Genomic DNA, 25,306 nt, shown 5'->3' with positions numbered 1-25,306 from the left:
ACACCATTCACACTAGGCAGGGGCAAATTGCCATGGCTAAAACACAAAAAATGCAAAAGCTCACCGCTAATGGCAAGATACAGGCTCAATACATATGTGAAACTGACTAAAAGCGGCCCCTCAACTGCTAAAAAAAAATCTCCATAAAAATACTGAGGCTCTTGGTATACAATTTGCAAATAGTGTAAACCATCCCACCACCATCTTGGGATACTTTACACTATTTGCAAATGGTAACCAAAAGCCTCATTATTTTTATGGAGATTTTTTTTTAAAAGTTGGGGGGGCTGCTTTTTGAGCCATTTTCACATCTGTATTGGATCTGTATTTTGCCATTAGCAAAGTAGCAGCCAGCAGCAGATTTTTCCAGTTTTATTGATGTGTGGATACAATAAAGTGATGTTTGTACCTGTGAACAGAGATGATCTTTGGCCCAATGGTGAAGGAATCTGAGTCCAATCTTACATTATTATTAATAAGCTGGCCTGAAATGTAAAAAATCATGCAAGTTATGTCATTGGAGAAGCGCTCCACCCTCATAAACCATTCTATTATATTACCTCCATTCTTTTATCTCCATCTTATTACCATTGCCCATTTAAGCCTCTCTTTTCCCTGTTCTGCTCCTGATACTCTCCTATCATTTCTGGGCCTTCAATCCTCCCATCAGATTTCACTCCTCTAACCCTACCCACTTATTTTTACTCCTCCATTTCTCCCCTACCCCTTCCATTTTCCTAATTCGTTTTGTCCTATTTCTTCCTTCCATCTTTCTCCTCCCCCATTTTCATTAGTTATTCCTAACCTCCCTTTCCCACTCCCTAGTCTCTCTCTATCTGCGGCCATTGGTGTTAATAATTCAGTTTCACGTCATACCGATTATCCCGATGGTGCGATTCACAGCTGAGTACTGACTGTCTATAGAAAAGGACTGGTGCAGCGACTTCCCACTAAGCATAATGGTAACATTGGCTCCAACATCAAGAGGAAAAGTAATTTGATTACTTTTGGTTTTCAGAATTCTACAAAGAAAACAAACATCATGACTCTTCATGCAGTGATAATGGAGAACAAGGAATGACTAGTAGAATGGCCACCAAACTGGAGAGGAAAGACTGACGAATGACCAATAGAATGAGCAAACATAAGAATGGTTGAATGCATGTAAGTGAGCAATTGACAAAAAGAATAAAGGTATCTATGGTTACATGTAAACAAATCTAAAATGGATGGTGATAAATAAATAAATTAAAGAAAACAAATACAAGTGGATGAATAATCAAACACACTTGAATGAATAAACATGAATGACCGTATATGAATTTAAAAAAATGAATGAATTGCCCCCCAAAAAACTGAATAAATGCCTAAATATGAACAAATGAAAGTGAACAAACCATTATATTTCGTATGATCACAATCATGAAAATTTGTAATCACAATCAGGTCCAATATTTTTACTCTACCATATAAATGTTGAGAAATCACAACTGATTTATCATATTGCCAGACACAAATCATATTCCCAAACACAAATCAGTACCACATTGTATCCAGAATTGAAATAGTAAATAAAAAGTTGTATCACTGACCCCTGACTTTCAATGGCTGCCATCCAGTCATAGACAGTAGCTTGTTCATCTTGTATAACAGTGATATTCTCTGCATTAATCTCAACCTTCAAATACGTTTTGGTATTCTCCAAGCCAAATGTTACCAAGCTGTTCCCGTCTTCACTCAGTTTTCCATTCACTGTGACACCTTTCAAGAAGAGAAAACCAAGGAGAGAAATATAGTGAGGATGACATGAGGAAAATGAGGAGCAACATAAGGAGCAAGGCTTCAAGTGGATCTTTTGGTTCTAAGAAAAAATAGTAAGTGACCGTAGAAGAAATTATAAGACTTTTCGCAAATGCCTATGATTAGTAAATCCGCTGATTTGCATTCTTTTCTCTGTTTTGGGCCCCACCTGGCTAAAAAATACTGGAAAAATGCCAAAAATTAGGCGTGAAACTAGCATTACATTTACCAAAAGCAAATCACAAACCTGGATTTCAATGGGAAATGATTCAGTAAAAAACTAATTAGGCAGAGATTTTCTGAACCTTACACCAAGAGCTGTGTAATAAGATTCCCCTGTGTATTATGCTGCCTAGCCAAAGAAGAAGGACACAGCTTTTTTGGGTTCATTTGCTAGATTAGGACACATCTGCTTAGGCTGGGTTCACTTTTTTCCATCCATTTCATTGGTTCTGTTTCCATATGATTGATTATATCATTCAGAAAAATGTTGTCAACCACATTTTTGTGTACATAAAAAAATCGGATCTGTTCCTCTCCTTTTTTTAACCCCTTAACGACATCGGGCGTAAACTTACGCCCTCGCGCCCTGGTACTTGGCGTATCAGGGCGTAAATTTACGCCCGATGTTTCCCCGATCGCTGCGTGTTCGCACACCGAGATCGGGGAAGATGGCCTGCTATAAATCATAGCAGGCCATCATAGCTTCTCGGCACGGGGGTGGTTAACACCCCCCGTGCTTACGATCGCCGCTATAGGCTGATCAATTCAGATCAGCCAATAGCGGCGATCGGAACCTTTCCGGGTCATCGGTGACCCGATGACCCGGGAAAAAATGGCGGTCGGTGCTGTCCGAGGACGGCACCGACCGCCATTACTGTAAAAAGTAATGGTGATCGCCGTGCCACCGGCCCGACCGGCGTGAACGGCCGGCCGTTAACGGCGATCGGGCCGGTGGCACGGCGATCAGAGTCCCACAAAATAGTAAATACCTGCCCTGGACCCCTCAGCTAGGTAGCCGAGGGGTCCAGAGCAGGTATTTGTACATTACTCACCTGTCCCGGGCTCCTGATCGGCGTCTTCCGGGTTCGCTGCGTCCTCGTGTTCGTTCGGGTCTTCGGCTTCCTCCGTGACGTCACGTTCGGCTTCTCTCGGCTATTTTCGGCTCCAGCGTCGGCTTTTTCCGTATTTTGCGCTCTGCTGCCCTCTAGCAGCTGATATGTGTAATACACTTATCAGCAGCTACAGGGATGTTCAGAATGTAAAAAAGTTTTTTTTTTTTTTCCAAAATTTTTTTTTCTATTTTCCGCACCCTATCGCCGCTGAGTGTTGATCAGCATCGCACGAAAGTGCGCTGCTAATCAGCAACTCCTCCTTTTTGGCGTAGGGTGTTTTTTTTTTCTATATTCTACTGCCACGGTCTGCTTATAAGTGCCGCACATAAGTGCGGCATTTATCAGCAACTCCTTTGTTGGCGTAGGTTTTTTTTTTTATACTTACTGTAATAAAAAACACGTAAAAAAACACTACATTACACCACACTACACTACATTGAATAAAGTTTGACACTACACCACTACATACCCCATATAAAGATGGCCCCCAGGGTGTTTTCGGCGTCAGAGGGATACGTTATTATTGCCTCCGACACCGAAACAGCCAGTAAGGATGAATGGGGGGGATCCTTCTTTCCTCCATTCATCCTCATCCTCATCATCCAGTGACGTGTCTGGGGGTAGCGTAGCGTACGCTGCCCCCCAGACACGTCTTTTCCGCCAGTACCGTCCCAATAAGAGATGACGGTATGGTGTGAAATTCTACAAACTCTGTGAGCGTACCTCAGGGTACACTTACAGATTTAGAGTATGTGCACACTGCGGAATGGCGAAGGATAACCCTTTGTGCATTCCGCAGCTGGCACCCACCGGTGGACTGATGTGGGCGCATGTCTCTACCCGTGTCATAGACTTCATTCTATGCACGGGCGGATTCCGTCGTCCATCCAAAGAATGAATACGTTGGACGGAGAGCGGAATCCGCCCGTGCATAGAATGGAGTCTATGACACGTGTGGAGACGTGCGCCTGCATCAGTCCGCCTGTGGGTGCCAGCTGTGGAATGCACGAAGGGTTATCTGTCGCGATTCCGCAGTGTGCATGTACCCTTAGAGTGTATGAAGGAAGGGACACCCGAATGCAGCCCCCAGATGCCCCCTCCCCCCCCATCCTCGGAACAAGTGGGAAGATCGTCCGGGAACTGATCTTCCCACTGCTGGATAAAGGTCACCACCTGTACGGGGATAACTTTTATACCAGCACCCCCTCTTCTGGTCCCTCGCTGCCCTGTAGCTTGCGGCACGATACGAAAATATCAGAAGCAGTAATAGCGCCCTAATATTTAGCAGCCATGGAGCATTTTCCAGGTGACGTCCCCCACACTGGAGAACGGGAGACCCCAGAAGAAGTGCAGAGTGTGGGGTAACAGGGGGATCAGAAAGGACGCCATTTTCCAGTGTGACACCTGTCCTGATCCCCCCGGCATCTACATACTGGATCGCTCCAAGGCGCACCACACGTCATTGGGGTTCTACATTATCTAAATTCTGTCCCTTATTCCTATTTCAGGGGTCACCCTGATCCGGGGATTATTCTGATCGCCAATATGGAGTCGGGAAGGAATTTTCCCCTGTGATGAGGCTACTGTCGTCTGCCTCATGAGGGGTTTTTGCCTTCCTCTGGATCAACACAGGTTGAATTTGATGGACACCTGTCATTTCCAACCTTATAAACCAATAATTGGCCTAATACCCCCAAATAAATTAGAATTGTCCCTTTTTCCCAGCTAAATAGGTATGGCCGCCATTCCCATTAGAGGATGCCATGATGCAATTTCAAAGCCTCTGTGTGGCCAGGACAGTAGAAACCCCCCACAAGTGACCCCATTCTGGAAACTACACCCGATAAGGAATCTAACAAGGGGGGAAGCGGGGATATGGCCCCCTGGTGACGGCCACATTTGGGACGTGAAAATGAAAAAAATGGTATTTTTTATTTTCTCGGCACATGTTCTACGTAAGTGCCCGTCACCAGTGGGGTCCATATGCTCACTGCACCCCTTGTTAGATTCCTTATGGGGTGTAGTTTCCAGAATGGGGTCACTTGTCAGGGGTTTCTACTGACCTGGCAGCACAGGAGCTTTGTAATTGCGACATGGCCTCCATCCTCCATTCCAGCCTCTAAATGGCGCTCTGTCCCTTTGGTGGCTTGCCCTGTGCCCATATGGCACATTATGCCCACATGTGAGGTATTTTCGTACTCAGGGGAAACTACCCTACACGTTTTGTGTTCATTTTCTTTTTAACCCCTTGTGGAAATGGAAAAAATCAAGGCTAGACCAACATTTGGTGTAATTTTTGTAAACTTTTTACTCTAAATCATTAATCTTGTCATGATTTTTTCATTTTCACAAGGGGCTAAAAGATAAAAAAAAACACTAAATGTGTAAAGCAATTTCCCTTGAGTACGGAAATACCCCACATGTGGACATAAAGTGCCGTGCGGGCGCAGGGTAAGCCTCCGAAGGGAAGGAGCGCCATTTGGTTTTTGAAGGCTGGATTTGGATGGAATGGATTTCGAGGGGCCATGTTGCATTCAAAAGGCCTCTGTGTTGCCAAGACAGTTGAAACCCCCCACAAGTGACCCCATTATGGAAACTACACCCCTCAAAGAATGTAACAAGGGGTGTAGTGAGCATATGGACCCCACTGGTGACGGGCACAAATGTGGAACAATGTGGCGTGAAAATGAAATATTACATTTTTTACACTATAATGTTGGTTTAGCCTTGAATTTATCATTTTCACAAGGGGTTAAAAGAGGGGGAAAAAAACAAAATGTGTAGAGCAATTTCCCCCGAGTCCGAAAATACCCCACATGTGGACATAAAGCGCCATGTGGGCGCAGGGCAAGCCTCCGAAGGGAAGGAGCGCCATTTGTATTTTGGAGGTTGGATTTGGCTAGAATGGATGATGAACGCCATGTCGCATTTACAGAGCCCTCGTGCTGCCAAAACACTGGAAACCCCCCACAAGTGACCCCATTCTGGAAACTGCACCCCTCAGGGAATCTAACAAGGGGTGCAATGAGGATATGGACCCCTTGATGACGGCCACATTTGTGCCATGAAAGTGAAAAAATGAAATTTTTTACTTTTACGTCACATTGTTCCACATTTGTGCCCGTCACCAGTGGGGTCCATATGCTCACTGCCCCTCTTGTTAGATTCCTTGAGGGGTGTAGTTTCCAGAATGGGGTCACTTGTGGGGGGTTTCCAGTGTCTTGGCAGCATGAGGGCTCTGTAAATGCGACATGGCCCTTGAAATCCATTCCAGTGAAATCCAGCTTCCAAAAGCCAATTGGCGCTCCTTCCCTTTGGAGGCTCGTCCTGCGCCCGCTTGGCACTTTATGTCCACATGTGGGGTATTTCCGTACTCGGGAGAAACTGCGCTACACATTTTGTGTCTTTTTTTTCCTCTTATCCCTTTAAGAAAATGAAAAATTGAAGGCTAAAACAACGTTTTAGTGTAAAAAATAAATTTTTCTTTTTTCACGCCATATTGTTCGGAAAATCTGTGAAGCACCTGTGGGGTCCAAATGCTCACCGCACCCCTTGTTACATTCCTTGAGGGGTGTAGTTTTCTAAATGGTGTCCCTTTAGGGGTGTTTTTTAGGTTTTGGCACCCCAGAGCCTCTGCCAACCTGAAGTGGTACAGTCAGAAATGACCAAATATAACGGAGGCATTGAAATTCACTAGGCGCTCCCTTATATCTGAGGCTTGTGGTTGCGTCAAATAGCGCAATAGGGCCACATATGGGGTATTTCTATAAACTGCAGAAACGGGGCAATCAATATTGGGGTGCATTTCTCTGGTAATAGGTTTATAATTATGAAAAATATTTGATTACAATAAAATCTCTGCACAGAAAATTAAAATTTTCAAATTTCTTACACACTTAGCTTTTATTTCTGTGACTCCCCTAAAGGGTTAAAACACTTTCTGGATATGCTTTTGCAGAGTGTGGGGGGTGCAGTTTCTGAAATGGGGTGCTTTGTGGGGCTTTCTAACATACAGGCCCCTCAAATACACTTTAACCCTTGTTTCACACGTAGTAATAGTGCGGCCGTATGTACGGATGTAATAGTGCGCCCGTATATTTGAGGGTTCGTGTGTATGCTGTGAAGTATAGGATATGCGGCTGCACAGTGCACACTATGTATGAATCTACGGCCCTATCGTAAACGGACCCGTAAAAAATGAACAAGACCATTATTTGCGGCTGAATATGCGGCCGAGGATTGACAGGCGGTCCGTACAAAGTACTTCAAAAATAGCCGGGAATGATGCCGAATGCCGATGCCTCTAATAGTTACTATATTAAATTAATCAAAGACATTTTATTTGTAATCAAGACACTTTCGTTGATCAATAATTTATTTCTAACGAATCCATCATTTTGCAATTAAATATACTGTTAAAAAAAATAGATATATAAATAAATGTATATTTATCTATATATTTATTTTTTGACATTATATTTAATTGCACAATGATGGATTCGTTAGAATTAAATTATTGACAAACGAAACTGAATTTATTTCCAAGAAAATGTGTTTTATTCATTAAATATTAATTAGTACAGGAAGCACTATAAGCCGGTAATTCATATTCCCGGTAATAGAGCTTTCTGTACTAATCATCACTTTACTTTAATGAAAACATCAAATGTTTCTTCTAATTATGTTATGACAATAGCATTATTAGAAGAAACATTTAGAATTATATGTGCGCTCAGCTGATTGGCTGTTCGGCTGAGCGCACATATAATGAGCCGGTCAGCAGTACAGTGACTTCATTGTGCTGCGGACCAGCGAAGAGGACACATCGGGGTGAGTATAGAGCTCTCCCCACCCCCTCCCCGGCACTGCACCCCTCCCAGCAAGGAAGGGGGGGTCAGTTAACCCCTTCCTTGCTGGGATGGGTGCAGTCTGACATCAGTCTGGCCCCCCGGGGGTTAAGGGGGATGCAGTACATCCTCCCTTAACCCCTTGGGGGTCAGACTGTAAGCAGCGATCTGTAAAGATGCTGCATACTGTAAGGTGCACAACACCGCTCACAATGATGGGTGTTGTGCTCCTGTTTGTGTGTTTTTGTGTGTTTCTCCCTTTTTGTTTTTCAGATATCGGTATCCTGGGGATTACGTCGGATTCCGTGGACTACGTCGATGACCAGCGGTTGTTCTTTGAATTTTTTTTTAATAAAATGGTCAATGAGGGTTGTGGGGGTGTTTTTATTTGAATAAAAAAATTTGTAAACTTGTGTCTTGTCTTTATTTCTTTACTTTATAGACTTAGTAGTGGAAGCCGTCTAATAGACGGAATCCATTACTAAGTTGGGGCCTAGTGTTAGCCGGTATAAAATGGCTAACACTAACCCCCTATTATTACCCCAGTACCCAATGCCACCAGGGGTACTGGGAAGAGCCGGGTGCCAGTGGTCCCGGAGCGTCAAAATTGGCGCTCCTGGACCGGGCGGCAGCAGGCTGGTAAGATTTAGGCTGGGGAGGGCCTAAAACAATGGCTCTTCCCACCCTGGTGTTACCAGGCTGCTGTCGTTTGGTTTTTAACCCGGCTGGTTATAAAAATAGGGGGGACCCTATGCGTTTTTTTTAAATTATTTATTTATTTAAAAAAAAAACCGCATAGGGTCCCCCCTATTTTTATAACCAGCCGGGTTAAAAACCAAACGACAGCAGCCTGGTAACACCAGGGTGGGAAGAGCCATTGGTTTAGGCCCTCCCCAGCCTAAATCTTACCAGCCTGCTGCCGCCCGGTCCAGGAGCGCCAATATTGACGCTCCGGGACCACTGGCACCCGGCTCTTCCCAGTACCCCTGGTGGCATTGGGTACTGGGGTAATAATGGGGGGTTAGTGTTAGCCATTTTATACCGGCTAACACTAGGCCCCAACTTAGTAATGGATTCCGTCTATTAGACGGCTTCCACTACTAAGTCTATAAAGTAAAGAAATAAAGACAAGACACAAGTTTACAAATTTTTTTATTCAAATAAAAACACCCCCACAACCCCCATTGACCATTTTATTAAAAAAAATTCAAAGAACAACCGCTGGTCATCGACGTAGTCCACGGAATCCGACGTAATCCCCAGGATACCGATATCTGAAAAACAAAAAGGGAGAAACACACAAAACACACAAACAGGAGCACAACACCCATCATTGTGAGCGGTGTTGTGCTCCTTACAGTATGCAGCATCTTTACAGATCGCTGCTTACAGTCTGACCCCCAAGGGGTTAAGGGAGGATGTACTGCATCCCCCTTAACCCCCGGGGGGCCAGACTGATGTCAGACTGCACCCATCCCAGCAAGGAAGGGGTTAAGTGACCCCCCTTCCTTGCTGGGAGGGGTGCAGTGCCGGGGAGGGGGTGGGGAGAGCTCTATACTCACCCCGATGTGTCCTCTTCGCTGGTCCGCAGCACAATGAAGTGACTGTACTGCGGACCGGCTCTTTATATGTGCGCTCAGCCGATCAGCCAATCAGCTGAGCGCACATATAATTCTAAATGTTTCTTCTAATAATGTTATTGTCATAACATAATTAGAAGAAACATTTGATGTTTTCATTAAAGTAAAGTGATGATTAGTACAGAATGCTCTATTGCCGGCATATGAATTACCGGCTTATAGTGCTTCCTGTACTAATTAATATTTAATGAATAAAACACATTTTCGTTTAAATAAATACAGTTTCTTTGTTCAATAATTTAATTCTAACGAATCCATCATTGTGCAATTAAATATACTGTCAAAAAATAAATATATATATAAATATACATTTATTTATATATATATTTATTTTAACAGTATATTTAATTGCAAAATGATGGAATCGTTTACATTTAATTATTGAACAATAAAAGGGACTTTATTAGACAGAAAATGTGTTTTATTAATTCAATATATTAACCATGAGAGACATCGGCATACTGCAGAGGATCGCAAACCCCGGTAATAGCGAGTCATGTAAACTGTGTTCCCTGCTTTCCCAGATGCATCCAGAGGTGTTTCCATCACTTTCTTAACATTTTATTTGTTATTTTTAGTTGAACCAGATTTCCAAGTAAATGACCGTATGTTTTGAGCCGCATGTCTATTTTTTCCCACGCCCGTAGTTTCACCCGCACATTTACAGCCGCATAAAAAATACAGCCGCACAGTTACAGCGTGTGAAACCAGCCTAAACCTGAACAGGTCCCTAAAAATATCTGATTTTGAAATTTTACTGAAAATTTGGAAATTTGCTGCTAATGTTTTAAGCTTCCTATTGTCTAAAAAAAATGAAAGATTGTTTAATAAATGCTTCCAACATAAAGTAGACATGTTGCTAATGCTATTTAATATATAATTTATGTGGTATATCCACTTTCTGTATACGCAAAAAAGTTTCAAAGTTGGAAAAATGCAGTTTTTCACATTTTTTCACATTATTTGGGTTTTTTTCATAAAGATTCGTTATGAGTATCGACTCCAATTTACCAGAAATGTAAAGTACAATATGTCACGAGAAAACAATCTCAGAATCATCCGGATAGGTAAAAGCATCCCGAAGTTATTAATGAATAAAGTGACACAGGTCATATTCATAAAATTTGTCTCTGTCATTAAGGCCATTTCAGGCTCTGTCCTTAAGGGGTTAATAGTACCTCTTTATCATCCGCTTTTGGGTCTGTTTTTTTCCTTTTCGGGTATATTCACACGGGCGGGCTCGCAGCGAGATTCTCGCTGCGAGCCCGGCAGGTCCTGTCAGTTCCCATAAACTACATACTTGCTGCGGTCTAAACGACCGCAGCGAGTATGTAATTATACCGCGCTTAACCCCTTCTACTCCCGATGGCTCCCCCGCTGTAAGCATACTTTACCTGTCCTTGCTGCACGGGTCCGGCGTCCTGCTCTCCCGCCCGGCCAATCAGTGGCTGCGGCTGGGCAACACACTAATTGGCCGGACGGGAGAGCAGGACGCCGGACCCGTGCAGCAAGGACAGGTAAAGTATGCTGCTTACAGCGGGGGAGCCGGCGGGAGTAGAAGGGGTTAAGCGCGGTATAATTACATACTCGCTGCGGTCCGCAGCAAGTATGTAGTTTATGGGAACTGACAGGACCTGCCGGGCTCGCAGCGAGAATCTCGCTGCGAGCCCGCCCGTGTGAATATACCCTTAACCCTTTGAGGACCAGGCCCAAAATGACCCAGTGGACCGCGCAAATTTTGATCTTAGTGTTTCCGTTTTTCCCTCCTCCCCTCCTAAGAGCTCTAGCACTCTCAGTTTTTTATCTACAGGCCATGTAAGGGCTTATTTGTTACAGGAATAGTTGTACTTTGTAATGGCGTCTTTCATTTTACCATAACATGTATGATGGAATCCCAAATATATTATTTATGAAGATATAAATTGATGAAATCGCAAAAAAGAATGCAATATGGTAACGTTTGGGGGGTTCCTGTGTCTACGTTATGCACTATATGGTAACAGCGACATGATACAATTATTCTATAGGTCAGCCCGAACACAACCATATACAGGTTTACATTCCAAAGAAAATAGATATCCTCAGCTCCATAAAAAGTGATACTTTATTTCAAATGCATCTTAAAAATGGTAAACGTTAAAAACACAGCTGCGCCGACGCGTTGCGAGGCATAGCCTCTTAATCATGGCAAATTGTGTTAGATACTAGTACATTTTTATATTGGTAAGATGCCGGTATCCACACACAGACCTCCCATAAGGGCGTAACTAGACTGACGTGGAGGTCACATGACTCACTAACATACTCAGGTGCACAGAAAAGGCAGATGACAAAGTATAAATACATATACAAAAATATACAAAAAGTGAATATATGCTAGTAAATGTAATATAGATCGTTTTTTAGGTTCATACCTTTAGGATAACGAGTGTCTAAGACCAGGATCCAGAAAGCTTCTCGCTTTCTCAAAAGGTGAACCCAGTCTCCTCCCCGCATGGGTTTATTAACTCTTTCCAGAGCACATACTGAGAGGCTACTGGTGTCTCCTCCGTGGCAGTCAATAAAGTGTCTTGAGAAACCAGAGACAGCTTTTCTACAAAACGCATCATGTGAACGAATATCTAGCAAGTGTTCACTAATACGTAATTTTAACATGCGTTTTGTAGAACCTACGTATTGCAAATTGCAAGAATTGCAGTTTGCTACGTAAATAATATATGTGGATTTGCAATTAATGAAGGATTTAATGGGAAAGATCCTTCCAGTATTGCAGGATGTAATGGATGTCTGTTTGATGGCATATCTGCACAAAATACATCTAGACATTCCACATTTAAAAAAACCTGTGGTTTTAAGCCAATTGGCGCTGTTTTTGTTTTTATGGACACGGGTGTTGATGTTACTAGGGGAAAGAATATTACCTAAAGTTTGGCCCCTTCTCGCTACACACCGTATACCAGATGTTAAAATTTTTTCGCATTTAGAGTCTTGTAGTAGTATAGGTACATATTTTTTAATGATGTTAGTAATTTCTGTATATTGGGGGCTATAAACAGTAGAAAAGGTAAGTTGGTTATCTTTTTTGTTTTTATTAGATTTTAGAGGCTCCACACTACAGGACCCACCATCAGGGGGCCGCCTATCCAATAGATGGTAAGTTCTATCATGAGATTCTGCTTTTATACGTGCTCTCTCTATCAGTGTAGCACTATAGCCTCTTAATTTCAATCTCCCTGTGAGTTCCTCGGGAGGAACTACGTATTAGTGAACACTTGCTAGATATTCGTTCACATGATGCGTTTTGTAGAAAAGCTGTCTCTGGTTTCTCAAGACACTTTATTGACTGCCACGGAGGAGACACCAGTAGCCTCTCAGTATGTGCTCTGGAAAGAGTTAATAAACCCATGCGGGGAGGAGACTGGGTTCACCTTTTGAGAAAGCGAGAAGCTTTCTGGATCCTGGTCTTAGACACTCGTTATCCTAAAGGTATGAACCTAAAAAACGATCTATATTACATTTACTAGCATATATTCACTTTTTGTATATTTTTGTATATGTATTTATACTTTGTCATCTGCCTTTTCTGTGCACCTGAGTATGTTAGTGAGTCATGTGACCTCCACGTCAGTCTAGTTACGCCCTTATGGGAGGTCTGTGTGTGGATACCGGCATCTTACCAATATAAAAATGTACTAGTATCTAACACAATTTGCCATGATTAAGAGGCTATGCCTCGCAACGCGTCGGCGCAGCTGTGTTTTTAACGTTTACCATTTTTAAGATGCATTTGAAATAAAGTATCACTTTTTATGGAGCTGAGGATATCTATTTTCTTTGGAATTTGAAACGGGTGACGACCCGCTATACTACTCATCGCGCTCCACACCTGGAGGAAGTTTTGGCACAAGCATCAAGCCGAGAGGGTGAGCTGAATCCTTTGGTTTTTTTCTATGCAGGTTTACACAGATTCTCTAATGTTATATATTTTTTTTAAATGAAATCCTTTTTTTTGGCAATTAATTATAAATAAAATGGGACTATTGTGACGCTTATAACGGTTTTATTTTTTCACCTACGGGGCTGTATGGGGTGTCATTTTTTCGGCCATGATCTCTAGTTTTTATTAATACCATATTTGTGAAGATCGGACGCTTTGATCACTTTTTATTAATTTTTTTATATATATAATGTAACATAAAATCGGTAATCTGCGCACTTTTTCCCCTCTTTTCGTGTACGCCGTTTACCGGTCACAATGACGCTTGTTATATTTTAATAGATCGGACAATTACGCACGCTACGGTATATTATATGTTTATCTATTTATTTATTTTTATATGTTTTATTTATATAATGGGAAAGGGGGGTGATTTCAACTTTTATTGGGGAGGGGTTTTGGGGTAGTGTATTAGTGTTTTTAACTTTTTTTTTTTTACACATTTGAAGTCCCTTTGGGGGACTTGTACATAGATTAGTTTGATTTTTACACTGATGAATGCTATGCCATAGGCACAGCATTGATCAGTGTTATCGGCGTTCTGCTCATTGAGCCTGCCTGTGCAGGCTTAGAGTAGCAGAGCGCCGATCGGACCGCATGGAGACAGGTAAGAGACCTCCAGCAGTCCGTTATACCGATCGGGACCCCCGCAGTCACACTGCGGGGGTCCCGATCGGTAAGTGACAGGGGACTCCCCCTGTCACTTACACTTAAACGCCGCGGTCGCGCCGTGATCGCGGCGTTTAAGGGGTTAATGACACGCGGCAGCGCGATCGCTGCAGCGTGTCATTGCCGGTGAGGTCCCGGCTGCTCACTGCAGCCGGCCCCCACCTCCTATGAAGCGCGCTCCGCTCCGGAGCGCGCTTCATAGCGGGAATAACACCCGTGACGTAAGGTTACGTCATGGGTCGTCTGGGGACAGACTTCCATGACGTAACCCTACGTCCAGGGTCGTCTAGGGGTTAATGTATAAGTTAAATGGGGAGCAGAATGCTGTGTGAACCCAGCCCTATAGATGGTTAATCTGCTACAGAAAGACACAGCTGCTTGTAAATGATTAGTCTGAGTCTCTCACTACATACACAGAACCAACCTGCAGTGGCCACAAAGCAATGAAAAGATTTTACTTCTATTCCATTTGAACCAAGCCAAAGTGTCCCTGTCATTTAGAAAAACTTTTGACATATGAGACATGCTTGCTTAAGGCCTAAGCATCCAGACCCCAAACAATCTCTAGATATCACTGATTAAACTATATAGTTGTGTGCTTCACATTCTGGCTGGCTACGATCTATGTCCAGTTGCACTGGATGGCTTCACAGACTTATACAGTGTATCTGGACAGAGATCACACGCAGCCGGAATCGCTTCTGATGGTAATATCTGGAGATTGTTTAGGGGCACAACTTTTTTGCCTAAGATGTAAAAAAAAAATTTAATGACAGGGACACTTTAAATAGCCGGAGCTTTATTACTAAATTTCATGAGGTTTCTCAGCAGATGAAAGGTCCTTATTAAAGTGATACTGTCACCCCTTTCTGCATAAGAGGTTCCCAGCACCATTCTTAACCCCTTCGTGCTGCAGCTAGTTTGGGCCCTAATGACCAGGCTAATTTTTCAAAATCTGACCTGTCTCACTTTATGCTCTCATAGCTCAGTGATGCTTTAACGTATGCTAGCGATTCTGAGACTGTTTTTTCGTCACATATGGCACTTTATGTTAGTGGCAAAATTTGGTCACTACTTTGTGTGTTTTTTGTGAAAAACATCAAAATATCATGAAAAATTAAAAAAATTTGCATTTTATGAACTTTGAAATTCTCTGCTTCTAAAAAAAGAAAGTCGTAGCACATAAATTAGTTACTAAGTCACATTACCAATATGTCTTCTTTATTCTGGCATAATTTGGTAAACATATTTTACTTTTTTAGGGTGTTATGGGGCTTAGAAATTTATCAGCAAATTATCACATTTTCGTGAAAGTTTCCAAAACTGATATTTTTAGGGACCAGTTCTTTTTTTAAATGGATTTAAAAGTCTGGTATCCTGAAAACCCCCATAAGTGACCAAATTTTGGAAACAACACACCTTAAAGAATTAATCTAGGGGTATAATGAGCATTTTAACCCTACAGGGGCTGGAGGAAAATATTCACAATTAGGCAGTAAAAAAAATGGAAAATTAAAATTTTCCAATAATATATACGTTTAGATTAAAGTTTCTCATTTTCAAAAGGAACATGAGAGAAAAAGCACCCCAAAATTTGTAACGCAGGTTCTCTTGAGTACAACGGTACCCCATATGTGGGCGTAAACCACTGTATGGGCACACAGCGGGGCTCAGAAGGAAGGGAGCGCCAATTAGCTTTTCCAATGCAGATTTTGCTGAAGAAGTTTCTGAGCGCCAGGTGTGTTTGCAGTGCCCCTGTAGTGTCAGCAGAGAGAAAACTCCCCATAAGTCACCCCATTTTGGAAAGTGCACCCTTCAAAGAATTCATCTTGGTGTGTGGTGACCATTTTGACCCCACATGTATTACAGGAAAGTATTCAAAAGAAGACAGTAAAAATGAAAAACTCGAATTCTTCCAATAATATGTTCGTTTAGTTTGAAATTTCTCAATTTCACGAGGAACAAGAGAAAAAAAGTACCCCAAAAGGTTCTCCTGAGTACAATGGTAACCCATATGTGGGCGTAAACCACTGTATGGGCACACAGGAGGGCTCAGAAGGGAAGGAGCGCCAATTAGCTTTTTCAATGCAGATTTTGCTGAAGAAGTTTCTGAGCGCCAGGTCCGTTTGCAGCGCCCCTGTAGTGCCAGCGGAGTAAAATCTCCCAATAAGTTACTCCATTTTGGAAAGTACACCCCTCAGAGAATTCATTTTGGGGTGTGGTGAGCATTTTGACCCCACAGGTATTAGAGGAAAGTATTCAAAATTAGTCAGTAAAAATGAAAAACTCGAATTTTTCCAATAATATGTTGGTTTAGTTTGAAATTTCTCAATTTCACGAGGAACAGGAGAGAAATGTCACCCCAATATATGTAACGCAGGTTCTCCTGAGTAGAACGGTACCCCATATGTGGGCATAAACCACTGTATGGGCACACAGCCGGGCTCAGAAGAAAGGGAGCGCCAATTAGCATTTTCAGTGCAGATTTTTCTGAAGAAGTTTCTGAGCGCCAGGTGCGTTTGCAGCGCCCCTGTAGTGTCAGCAGAATAGATTCCCCCCCAAAGTCACCCCATTTTGGAAAGTGCACCCCTCAAAGAATTCATCTTGGGGTGTGGTGACCATTTTGACCAAACAGGTATTAGAGGAAAGTATTCAAAATTGGCCAGTAAAAATGAAAAACTTGAATTTTTCCAATAATATGTTGGTTTAGTTTGAAATTTCTCAATTTGACGAGGAACAGGAGAGAAAACGTACCCCAAAATCTGTAACACAGGTTCTCCTGAGTACAACGGTACTCCATATGTGGGCATAAACCACTGTATGGGCACAACTGGAGCAAAACCGCAGCTAGTAATGGTTATTAGAATAGCGCAGTTACTAAAATAAAATTAAAAAAATGAGATTACAGGTAATGTGGGGTGGTTACGGGCAACCAGGGGTGGTTATGGGCAACCTGAGGTGGTTACAGGTAATCTGGGGTGGTTACGGACAGTCTGGGGTGGTTATGGGCAACCTGCTGTGGTTACGGCAACCTGGGGTGGTTACAGGCAACGTGGGGTGGTTACGGGCAACCTGCAGTGCTTACAGACAATCTGGGGTCGTTACTGGCAACGTGGGGTGGTTACGGATAAACTGAAGTGCTTATAGGTAATCTCGGGTGGGTACCTGTAATCTGGCATGGTTACCGCAATCTGGAGGGGGTCATTGGCAATTTGGGGTGGTCAGAGGCAACATGCAGTGGTCAGAGGCAACCTGCGGTGGTCGGAGGAAACCTGCGGTGGTCAGAGGCAACCTGCGATGGTCAGAGGCGACGTGGCTTGGTCAGAGGCGACGTGGCGTGGTCAAAGGTGACGTGCGCTGGTTACAGGCAACGTGGGGTGGTTACGGGCAACCTGCTGTGCTTACAGACAATCTGGGGTGGTTACGGGCAAAGTTCTTATAGGCAATCTGGGGTGGATACCTGTAATCTGGCATGGGCACCGCAATCTGGAGGGGGTCATTGGCAATTTGGGGTGGTCAGAGGCAACGTGGCGTGGTCAGAGGCGCCGTGGCGTGGCCAGAGGCATCGTGGCGTGGTCAGAGGCAAGGTGCGGTGGTCAGAGGCAAGGTGCGGTGGTCAGAGGCAAGGTGCGGTGGTCAGAGGCAAGGTGCGGTGGTCAGAGGCATCGTGGCGTGGTCAGAGGCAACGTGCGGTGGTTACATGTAATTTGGGGTGGTTACGGGCAATCTGGAGGGGGTCACTGGCAATTTGGGGTGGTTACGGGCAACGTGCGGTGGTTACGGGCAACGTGCGTTGGTTACGGGCAACGTGCGGTGGTTACGGGCAACGTGCGGTGGTTACGGGCAACTTGCGGTGGTTACGGGTAATCTGGGGGGGGGGGTAGGGGTAATTTGGGAGTAAACTGCAATTATTACTATAATAAAAAGTGTGTGTTTTATTTTTTTGTATGTTTGTCACTTTTTGTACTTTATACATTCATTTTCACTGTATTACTATGATTACTGTGATATTTTCTATCACAGTAATCATAATTCAGTGACAGAGACCGAAGTGGTCTCTGTCACTTAAAATTTTCCAGAGTTTGCTGGTTGTGAAGCGCATGCGCACTTCGCAACCAGCCAGGACGCCGAAGAGGAAGGAGCTCCAGGATCAGGTAACGTATAAGGGGAAGGGGGTGACAGGGGAAGGTGAAGGGCGACTTGGGGGGTGGGGGGGGGACATCACTTTTTATCCCCTGTCACCAATCATTTATGGTGACAGGGGATAAAAAGTGCTGGCGGCACATGGTGCCTCCGGTAGCTGGGGGGATGGGGTGGGGGCCGTCCTGGCCCCGCAGCCTTATTCTCTGCCATCGCCGTAAAAAGCTGATGGCAGCAGAATAAGGACCCTTAGTGACCGCCATAAAAAGCCGTATCGGCGGTCACTAAGGGGTTAAGCTTATATTGTGGACATTTCATATCTTATCATTGAAAGGATTTCTTTGTGGTCTCTCCCCTCAAAATGCATGTTATTATTGGTGCACAGTGCCATAGGGGCGGGACTTAATGGCTGAGGAACCCCATATCTCCACCCACATCAGCGCCATAGGCCCCACCCGTCTGTGACATCATCGGTGTCTAGGCCCCAGACATAAGGGTTTCCACGGCTGTTGAGTCCCGCCCCTACAGCACTGTCCATCAACAATAACATGCATTTTTGAGGGGAGAGACCACAAAAAAACCTTTATACGGTAAGATATGAAATTACCAGAATATAAGCTTGAGAATGGTGCTGAGATATATATAAAGAGACAATATCGCTTTAAAGCTATACAATTATTCTTCAACCTCCATCATACCTGCTGGCATGATTACATAACTATTTGTACAGGTAGCAACATTTGCACAAATACATGTCACTTACCTGTCAATTCATCATGAAATAAGTTGACAATAACATTCTGAGCCTCAGTGATTCTGACACAGATTCTATATCTTTCATTCAGATTGCCCAAGACATGGAAAGTCTCACAAGCTGCAAAAAGAAGACATAAAACATAATCAGGCTATGTACCCACTACGGGAACATGCCGTCATTTATCAGGAAAAGTATGCATTTCTTAAGATGCATAATTAGAACCTTATTGACTATGTGAGTTCTGCAGTTCTGTTTGAATTGACTGCCTGAGGTTTTGCATTGTGATTAGCATTACCAGGCTTAATCTGATTGTTTATGACAAGAAGAACACCTGTGATGAAGCCTCACAATGCTTATTACATGGCAATGCCCAGACAGTCAATTTAGACAAATTTGCACAGCCACCTAATTAGCCCCTTCATGTCAGTAATACATAGATATACGTTCCTACTGCACATACCCCATGGCACTTTGGAGACATGGACTCCATATTTGGACTCTTAGAAGTCCATTCTAAATGACTCATGATATTGAGATTTTAGAGACCTGAGAAGTTTCCCATAGGCTATGTTCACACAACGTCAAAAATATTGAGAAGGCAGCCGATTTTCATGTTTAAAAAAATGTCAGTTTCTGACGAGAATTAACTGACTGCAATGGCAATGTCAATGGAATGTCATTGTCAATGTCAATGTCAATGGAAAGAAAGACGCCTAATGCACACTGTGTACTGAATAACGGATGTTTTTGCCGCAGGTATCAAAATAATGAACATGATCATTATTTTCAGACGTATTTTGCAAACAGCAAACGTTTTTATAAGTAGTTCACACAAAGTTTTTTTTTGTCACCGTTCTTTCTCCTTTTTTACTATTAAACTCAATGGACTTTTCAATTAAGCCGCATCCAAAGGGCAATTAGTAATCCCAAACTAAAATAATGTGCAAACACCAGTCATTGCACTGAGGGGAGGCCAGGCTGCTAAATAACGTCCATTATTTTAGACTCAAAATAACGGACATCATTTTAAACAGAGCTGAAAAAACGTTGTGTGAACATATCCACACTCTGATCAGATTTGACTTATTTCTGTACTAATTTTCTTTGAAATACTGATTATATATTTAACAGAGGATATGACGTGGCTATGACGTGATTCTCATGCTATATTTTGAAGAAGATAAGGTCTAAACATTGTTAGATATGCATTTCAATATTAGAAATATATTGTTATGGAGCGTGCACTGAATAGGTGCATAATATTATGGGCGTTTACCTCCTATTATAGAGCGCATATAGTGAAACATCTGTAGAAATACATGTGTATGGGTGAAGGTTATGATAAGTGTACATACTGGTATATAATTCTACAGCGCATATATAAAGATACATACATGTTTTATTCACCTCATATGATGTATAGTGACATTTTCCACATTGTAGGGCATAGATATACATGCTTTGTACATGCATTTGGTTAGTGTAGAGGTGGACTAAATACTTTATAGTATAAAGATTTATAGATTTGTATGTACATTTGGTGTGTGGGGGGACACACAACACTATCACGCATGCACATATGATGAAATCCCTTTCGGTGTGCTGAAAATGCATTTATACATTTGCTAATACATGTGAATACAAGAGATGAGCGAACCAGGTTCGGGTTCGAGTCCATTTGAACCTGAACGTTCGGCATTTGATTAGCTGGGGCTGCTGAACTTGGATAAAGCTCTAAGGTTGTCTGGAAAACATGGATACAGCCAACGACTATATCCATGTTTTCTACATAGCCTTAGGGCTTTATCCAACTTCAGCAGCCACCGCTAATCAAATGCCGAACAATCGGGTTCGGATGGACTCGAGCATGCTCGAGGTTCGCTCATCTCTATTGGCGGTAGTATTGATGTTACATACAGTAGGTTAAATATCTAATGCTTCTGGCAGGTATATAGTTATAAGTCTATTGCTCATGCGGAAAATATGGAGATGAAGTGATTGTATTTTGGGTCATATGGCTACATGAACGTGATTTATTTGACGGACTACACATTTCTTTGTATGAGATGTGGACATGTGACGGGAAAAGTGCTCGAGGGGAGGTACATCTCACCCAGGTTAATACATAGCGTGAGATGGTGAGTCCAGGAGGCATCGGTGCTTAGCAGTGTTATGCTGCTGAGCTATTATTTATTATTGCCGGGCCTGGACTTACATGGAATGGCAGGTAGGTTTTGGTAGTGGGACTTGCCATTCCCTTCCCCCGATCCAGTATGGGTTTTGGGATCAGGTGAGCTCTGATCCCAATCAGCCTGAGAAGGCAAAAGGTGGGCTCAGTGTACAGGTCCTTGCTCTCAGACAGGAGTAAACAGCCTGCGTGGTCTGTTTGGTGAGAGCTGGGAAGGCAGCCGCTGCTGGGGCCTGTTCACACCCCGCAATACTGCCGACTGAAGTGTCAGAGAGGTAACCTGCTTTGTTAGTTAGCGCCCAGACGGGCAAGACCTTTTTGTTTTGTTCTTAAAGCACAGTGTTGCTATATTTCTGTTACGGACTGTTTATGCTGCAAATAAACGCCAAGCTGTTATTTTACAAATCCAAGTCTGCTGTGAACTGTGTCCAAACACACCATCCCCCGGGAAGATCCTTACAGAGATACATATCCCTAATTGTGTGTTTTCTACCTTAGGCCTTATGCACACGTTCAGTATTTATTTTTTTTTCTGGTCCTGAAACAACCCGGGAGAAATTACGGATTCCGAAATTCCATCCGTATTCCATCCGTATTTCCGTAATTCCATTTTTTTACTACTCATTGCTTTTCAATGCACTTCATCCGTATTTTTTTGCGGAAATACGAATGCCAACATGTTACAATCAGCAAACAATCCGTAACCAATTGATTTCAATGAGGGGATCCGCAAAAAAAAATGGGTCCGCACCAGGACATGTCCTTTTTTTTTTCAGAATAGATTTTCATCCATTTCTGCTACTGATAGTGGGAATAGCCCAATAGACATCAATGTGCACTAACTCGGATCCGTAAATAAGGATCCATAATTTACGGGACGTGTGCATAAGGTCTTAGTCTTTGGATTGTATAATGTAGGGATGTACGATATGTTCTTGTATGATGGATATCTAGAAATGCTGTCATTTGAATGAGATAGGACCGTGCATGAGCAAGTATTGGAGCGCATGTTGGAACGCAAACACTCTAGTCACATGGTTCATCTATTTCCGTTCATGTGCATTGGGAGATATAGACGCCAGCGGCGCCATTTTGACCATCCACTTTCAGTGCACACTTCACATATGATCTGTACGGGTAATTATGATAATGCTTAATGTTGAACATGTGGTATGAATAAATGTTCTCTATAAAAGGAACACCATTACAATTCCATCTTTACCCCTGACGAAGTCACTGTGCGTGACGAAACGCGCTGGGTCCACACCAGGATATTAGCTCCCATGACTGTAGGGTGAATAGATACTTCTCTTATTCAAAGGGTTTGGCATTTTTTCTTTTTCTGGGTGCAATAGTTTGATGTTTACAGTTTTTTTCCAGCACTTTTTCTAGCACTTTTAGCACTTTATATGTAAAAGTGTTTGCCTATTGATTTTGATTATTTGATTTAATCATGTTGTATTTAATTATTTGCTATACTATTGTACTTGTTGATTTGTGATAAATTGCTATTAATATTGTCTAACGTCCTGGTGAAGTGTAGGATTATTATATCCTTTTACTTAGGTTACCATACACCCTTGTGCTGTTTTAATTGTTTTTAATCATGTTTGCTTTGGTGTTTCTTTGTTTTTGGATCATGTCAAAATAAAATAAAAATTATTTTTTTTTCATTTCATTGGGTGTGTGTGCTTTAAATATAGTGTCCAGCCTTTTTCTTCTTTTAGGTTGTGACAATTGCTTATATGGACACTTAGCTGCACCCTGTTATACATTTGTTGTGTGAGCTCCCCCCATTTATTTGTTTGAAGCTCCTGTCACTGAGTGACCGGGGTCCCGATCGCTTGTACCGATGGGCGGGGGTAATCCACTTACCTCTGTCCTGTCGGATCGGCCATCTGTGGATAAAGCCTGCCCTGAGCACCAGCTCGGCCCGCCCAGTCCACCCCCTAACGTGCCGCTCACTATGCATGTATGAATATGGTTAGTGGGTGGCCCAGGGCAACCCCTTTGGTCCGCCCAGCACGCCCCTACTGTGTGCATAGTGAGGAAGCGGGCTCGGCAGCACGGGAGGTGGTAGCTCCGGGCAGGCTGAGGGGGTAGCTCTGGTCCGTTCACTATGCATATTCATATATACATAGCGATCGGCACATAAGGGGGCGGGCTGGATGGGCCGAGCTTGTGCTCCGGGCCATCAGGTGATGCCCTACATGCTCTTATGCCCCTGATTAGCATAGAGGCAATTAGGAAATATGAAGACAATGCGGAGGAGAAGAGAAGAATGGCTAAGAGCACTGCAATCATCAGGTAAAGAACGTCTGCGGCATATCAGCAGGTTTATTGGGGAACTCGCTGATAGTGCCCTTTAAGTTTCTCCTTGAGGAGAGATCCAGTGTCTGTTGAGTCTAAAAGTCATGCAATGCTCCACTGGGAATAAATATGCAAAGTACTTTGAAGAGAACTTTCTGGTGCCACCTATCGGAGAGAACATCCCTAGTAGCATCCAGACAACTTAGAAGACTGATTAAAAAAAACAACTTACGTGTTATCATAATGGACATCCCTCCTAAAATAGAGAAGAGAGGAAATAACTTCTTTGACATTTGCATCAAGATTAGAGGTCCCTTCTATCCCAACACTGATGCTAAAAATTGTATCCCATCTATAAACCATCCACCCACCAGTGTACATAGGTATCCTTCATGTCTGGAAGGTTTAGCTCAGGAGCACGCGTCAATTGGTCATGTTTGTATATGACATGGATGATCCCCACACTGTTATACAAAGTAACTAACTATTCATTATACAATAAGCATACTAGTACCTGAAGGATGCACATTGATAGCAAGAGGTAATTCTGAAATAAAAGAAACATAATATAATTTCATTCGCTAATACATTCATGTACCAAATCTGTAAAAAAAAAAAAAAAAAAAAACAACAAAGGAGGGAAACACAGTTACATACCTTCCTGAATTTCCAGAATTTCCATGTCATAGTACCCTGCATGGAATGAAGCAAACACAATTACACAAATGTTTATGAAGGACAGATAATAGTCTGTATAATGGTGGTATTCTATGGGCACTGTATGTCACTATTCATGTGAGGGGAGCTTAAAGGGGTTATCCAGCTAAAATCTTTTTCTTTCAAATCAACTGGTGCCAGAAAGTTATATAGATTTGTAATTTACTTCTAAATTACTTCTAAAAAGTCTCAATTTTTCCAATACTTATTAGCTACTATATGTCCTGCAGGAAATGTCTTCCAATACTTATTAGCTACTATATGTCATGCAGGAAATGTTTTCTTTTCAGTCTGACACAGTGCTCTCTGCTGACATCTCCGGCTGAGACCGCAACTGTTCAGAGTAGGAGAGGTTTTCTATGGGGATTCCATAGAAAATGGTTTCACGCGGACCAGATATAGCAGCAGTATATAGTCCGGCCCTCCACTGCTCTGAGGGACAGTGAAATGGCCCCCTGTGTAAAAAGTTTGGGGGCCCCTGCTATATACTATGTGGGGGCAGCCAGGAGGCTATACTGTATGTGGGGGCTACACTATGTGGGGATGTTTGGAGACTATACACTATGTGGGGGCAGCTGGGGAGGGGGGGGGGAGCCATTTGCCTTCTCTGCCTAGGGAACCAAAACTTCTTGTCCCAGCTCTGCTAATAAGTACTGGAAGACTTGAGATTTTTTGATAGAAGTAAATTACAAATCTATATAACTTTCTGACACCAGTTGATTTGAAAGAAAAAGGATTTCACTTTATAACCCCTTTAAAGGCATGGCATTGCATGGCTGTTAGGTATGGAGAATATAGTAGTATTATCTGCACCTTATATTGCTATATTATTTTTATATTATCTGGGTACTGTATGTAACTGGTGTTTTAAAGATCTGTTCCTATCTTAACAGTAAGGTGATTGTTGAGCTCAGCAATGTTTAGAAGTGCCTTAGAGAATGAATGGAGTGCTGGGGTGCATATGTGATACACTTCATTCAGTTAAAATGACATTTTCCAAGCTTTCTCAGGATTTTTAAGGGTCCCAGCAAGAAGGCCCCACTGATCAGCTTGATATTCCTTATCCTGTGGATAACTTTATAAGATGAGAATACCCCTTTGTGTGGTGCTATTATCATGACATTGC

At 42.7% G+C, this 25,306-nt stretch overlaps 1 protein-coding gene across 1 annotated transcript in view; it reads right to left on the bottom strand.

Annotated features, from left to right (window-relative positions):
* Window positions 1-25,306, bottom strand: part of LOC138788579 (inter-alpha-trypsin inhibitor heavy chain H3-like) — a 45,963-nt gene that overhangs the window by 391 nt on the left and 20,266 nt on the right. The window contains exons 17-23 of the mRNA XM_069966607.1: window positions 24,121-24,156; window positions 23,978-24,010; window positions 23,696-23,719; window positions 18,972-19,082; window positions 1,593-1,761; window positions 877-1,022; window positions 410-485 (exon numbers count right to left, since the gene is read on the bottom strand). Of these exons, the coding sequence (XP_069822708.1) occupies window positions 410-485; window positions 877-1,022; window positions 1,593-1,761; window positions 18,972-19,082; window positions 23,696-23,719; window positions 23,978-24,010; window positions 24,121-24,156 (595 nt within the window). The remainder of the gene's footprint in view (window positions 1-409; window positions 486-876; window positions 1,023-1,592; window positions 1,762-18,971; window positions 19,083-23,695; window positions 23,720-23,977; window positions 24,011-24,120; window positions 24,157-25,306) is intronic.

The sequence above is a fragment of the Dendropsophus ebraccatus genome, chromosome 4 (assembly GCF_027789765.1).
Source record: "Dendropsophus ebraccatus isolate aDenEbr1 chromosome 4, aDenEbr1.pat, whole genome shotgun sequence".
NCBI lineage: Eukaryota > Metazoa > Chordata > Amphibia > Anura > Hylidae > Dendropsophus > Dendropsophus ebraccatus.
This window is presented reverse-complemented; position numbering and strand designations above follow the sequence as displayed.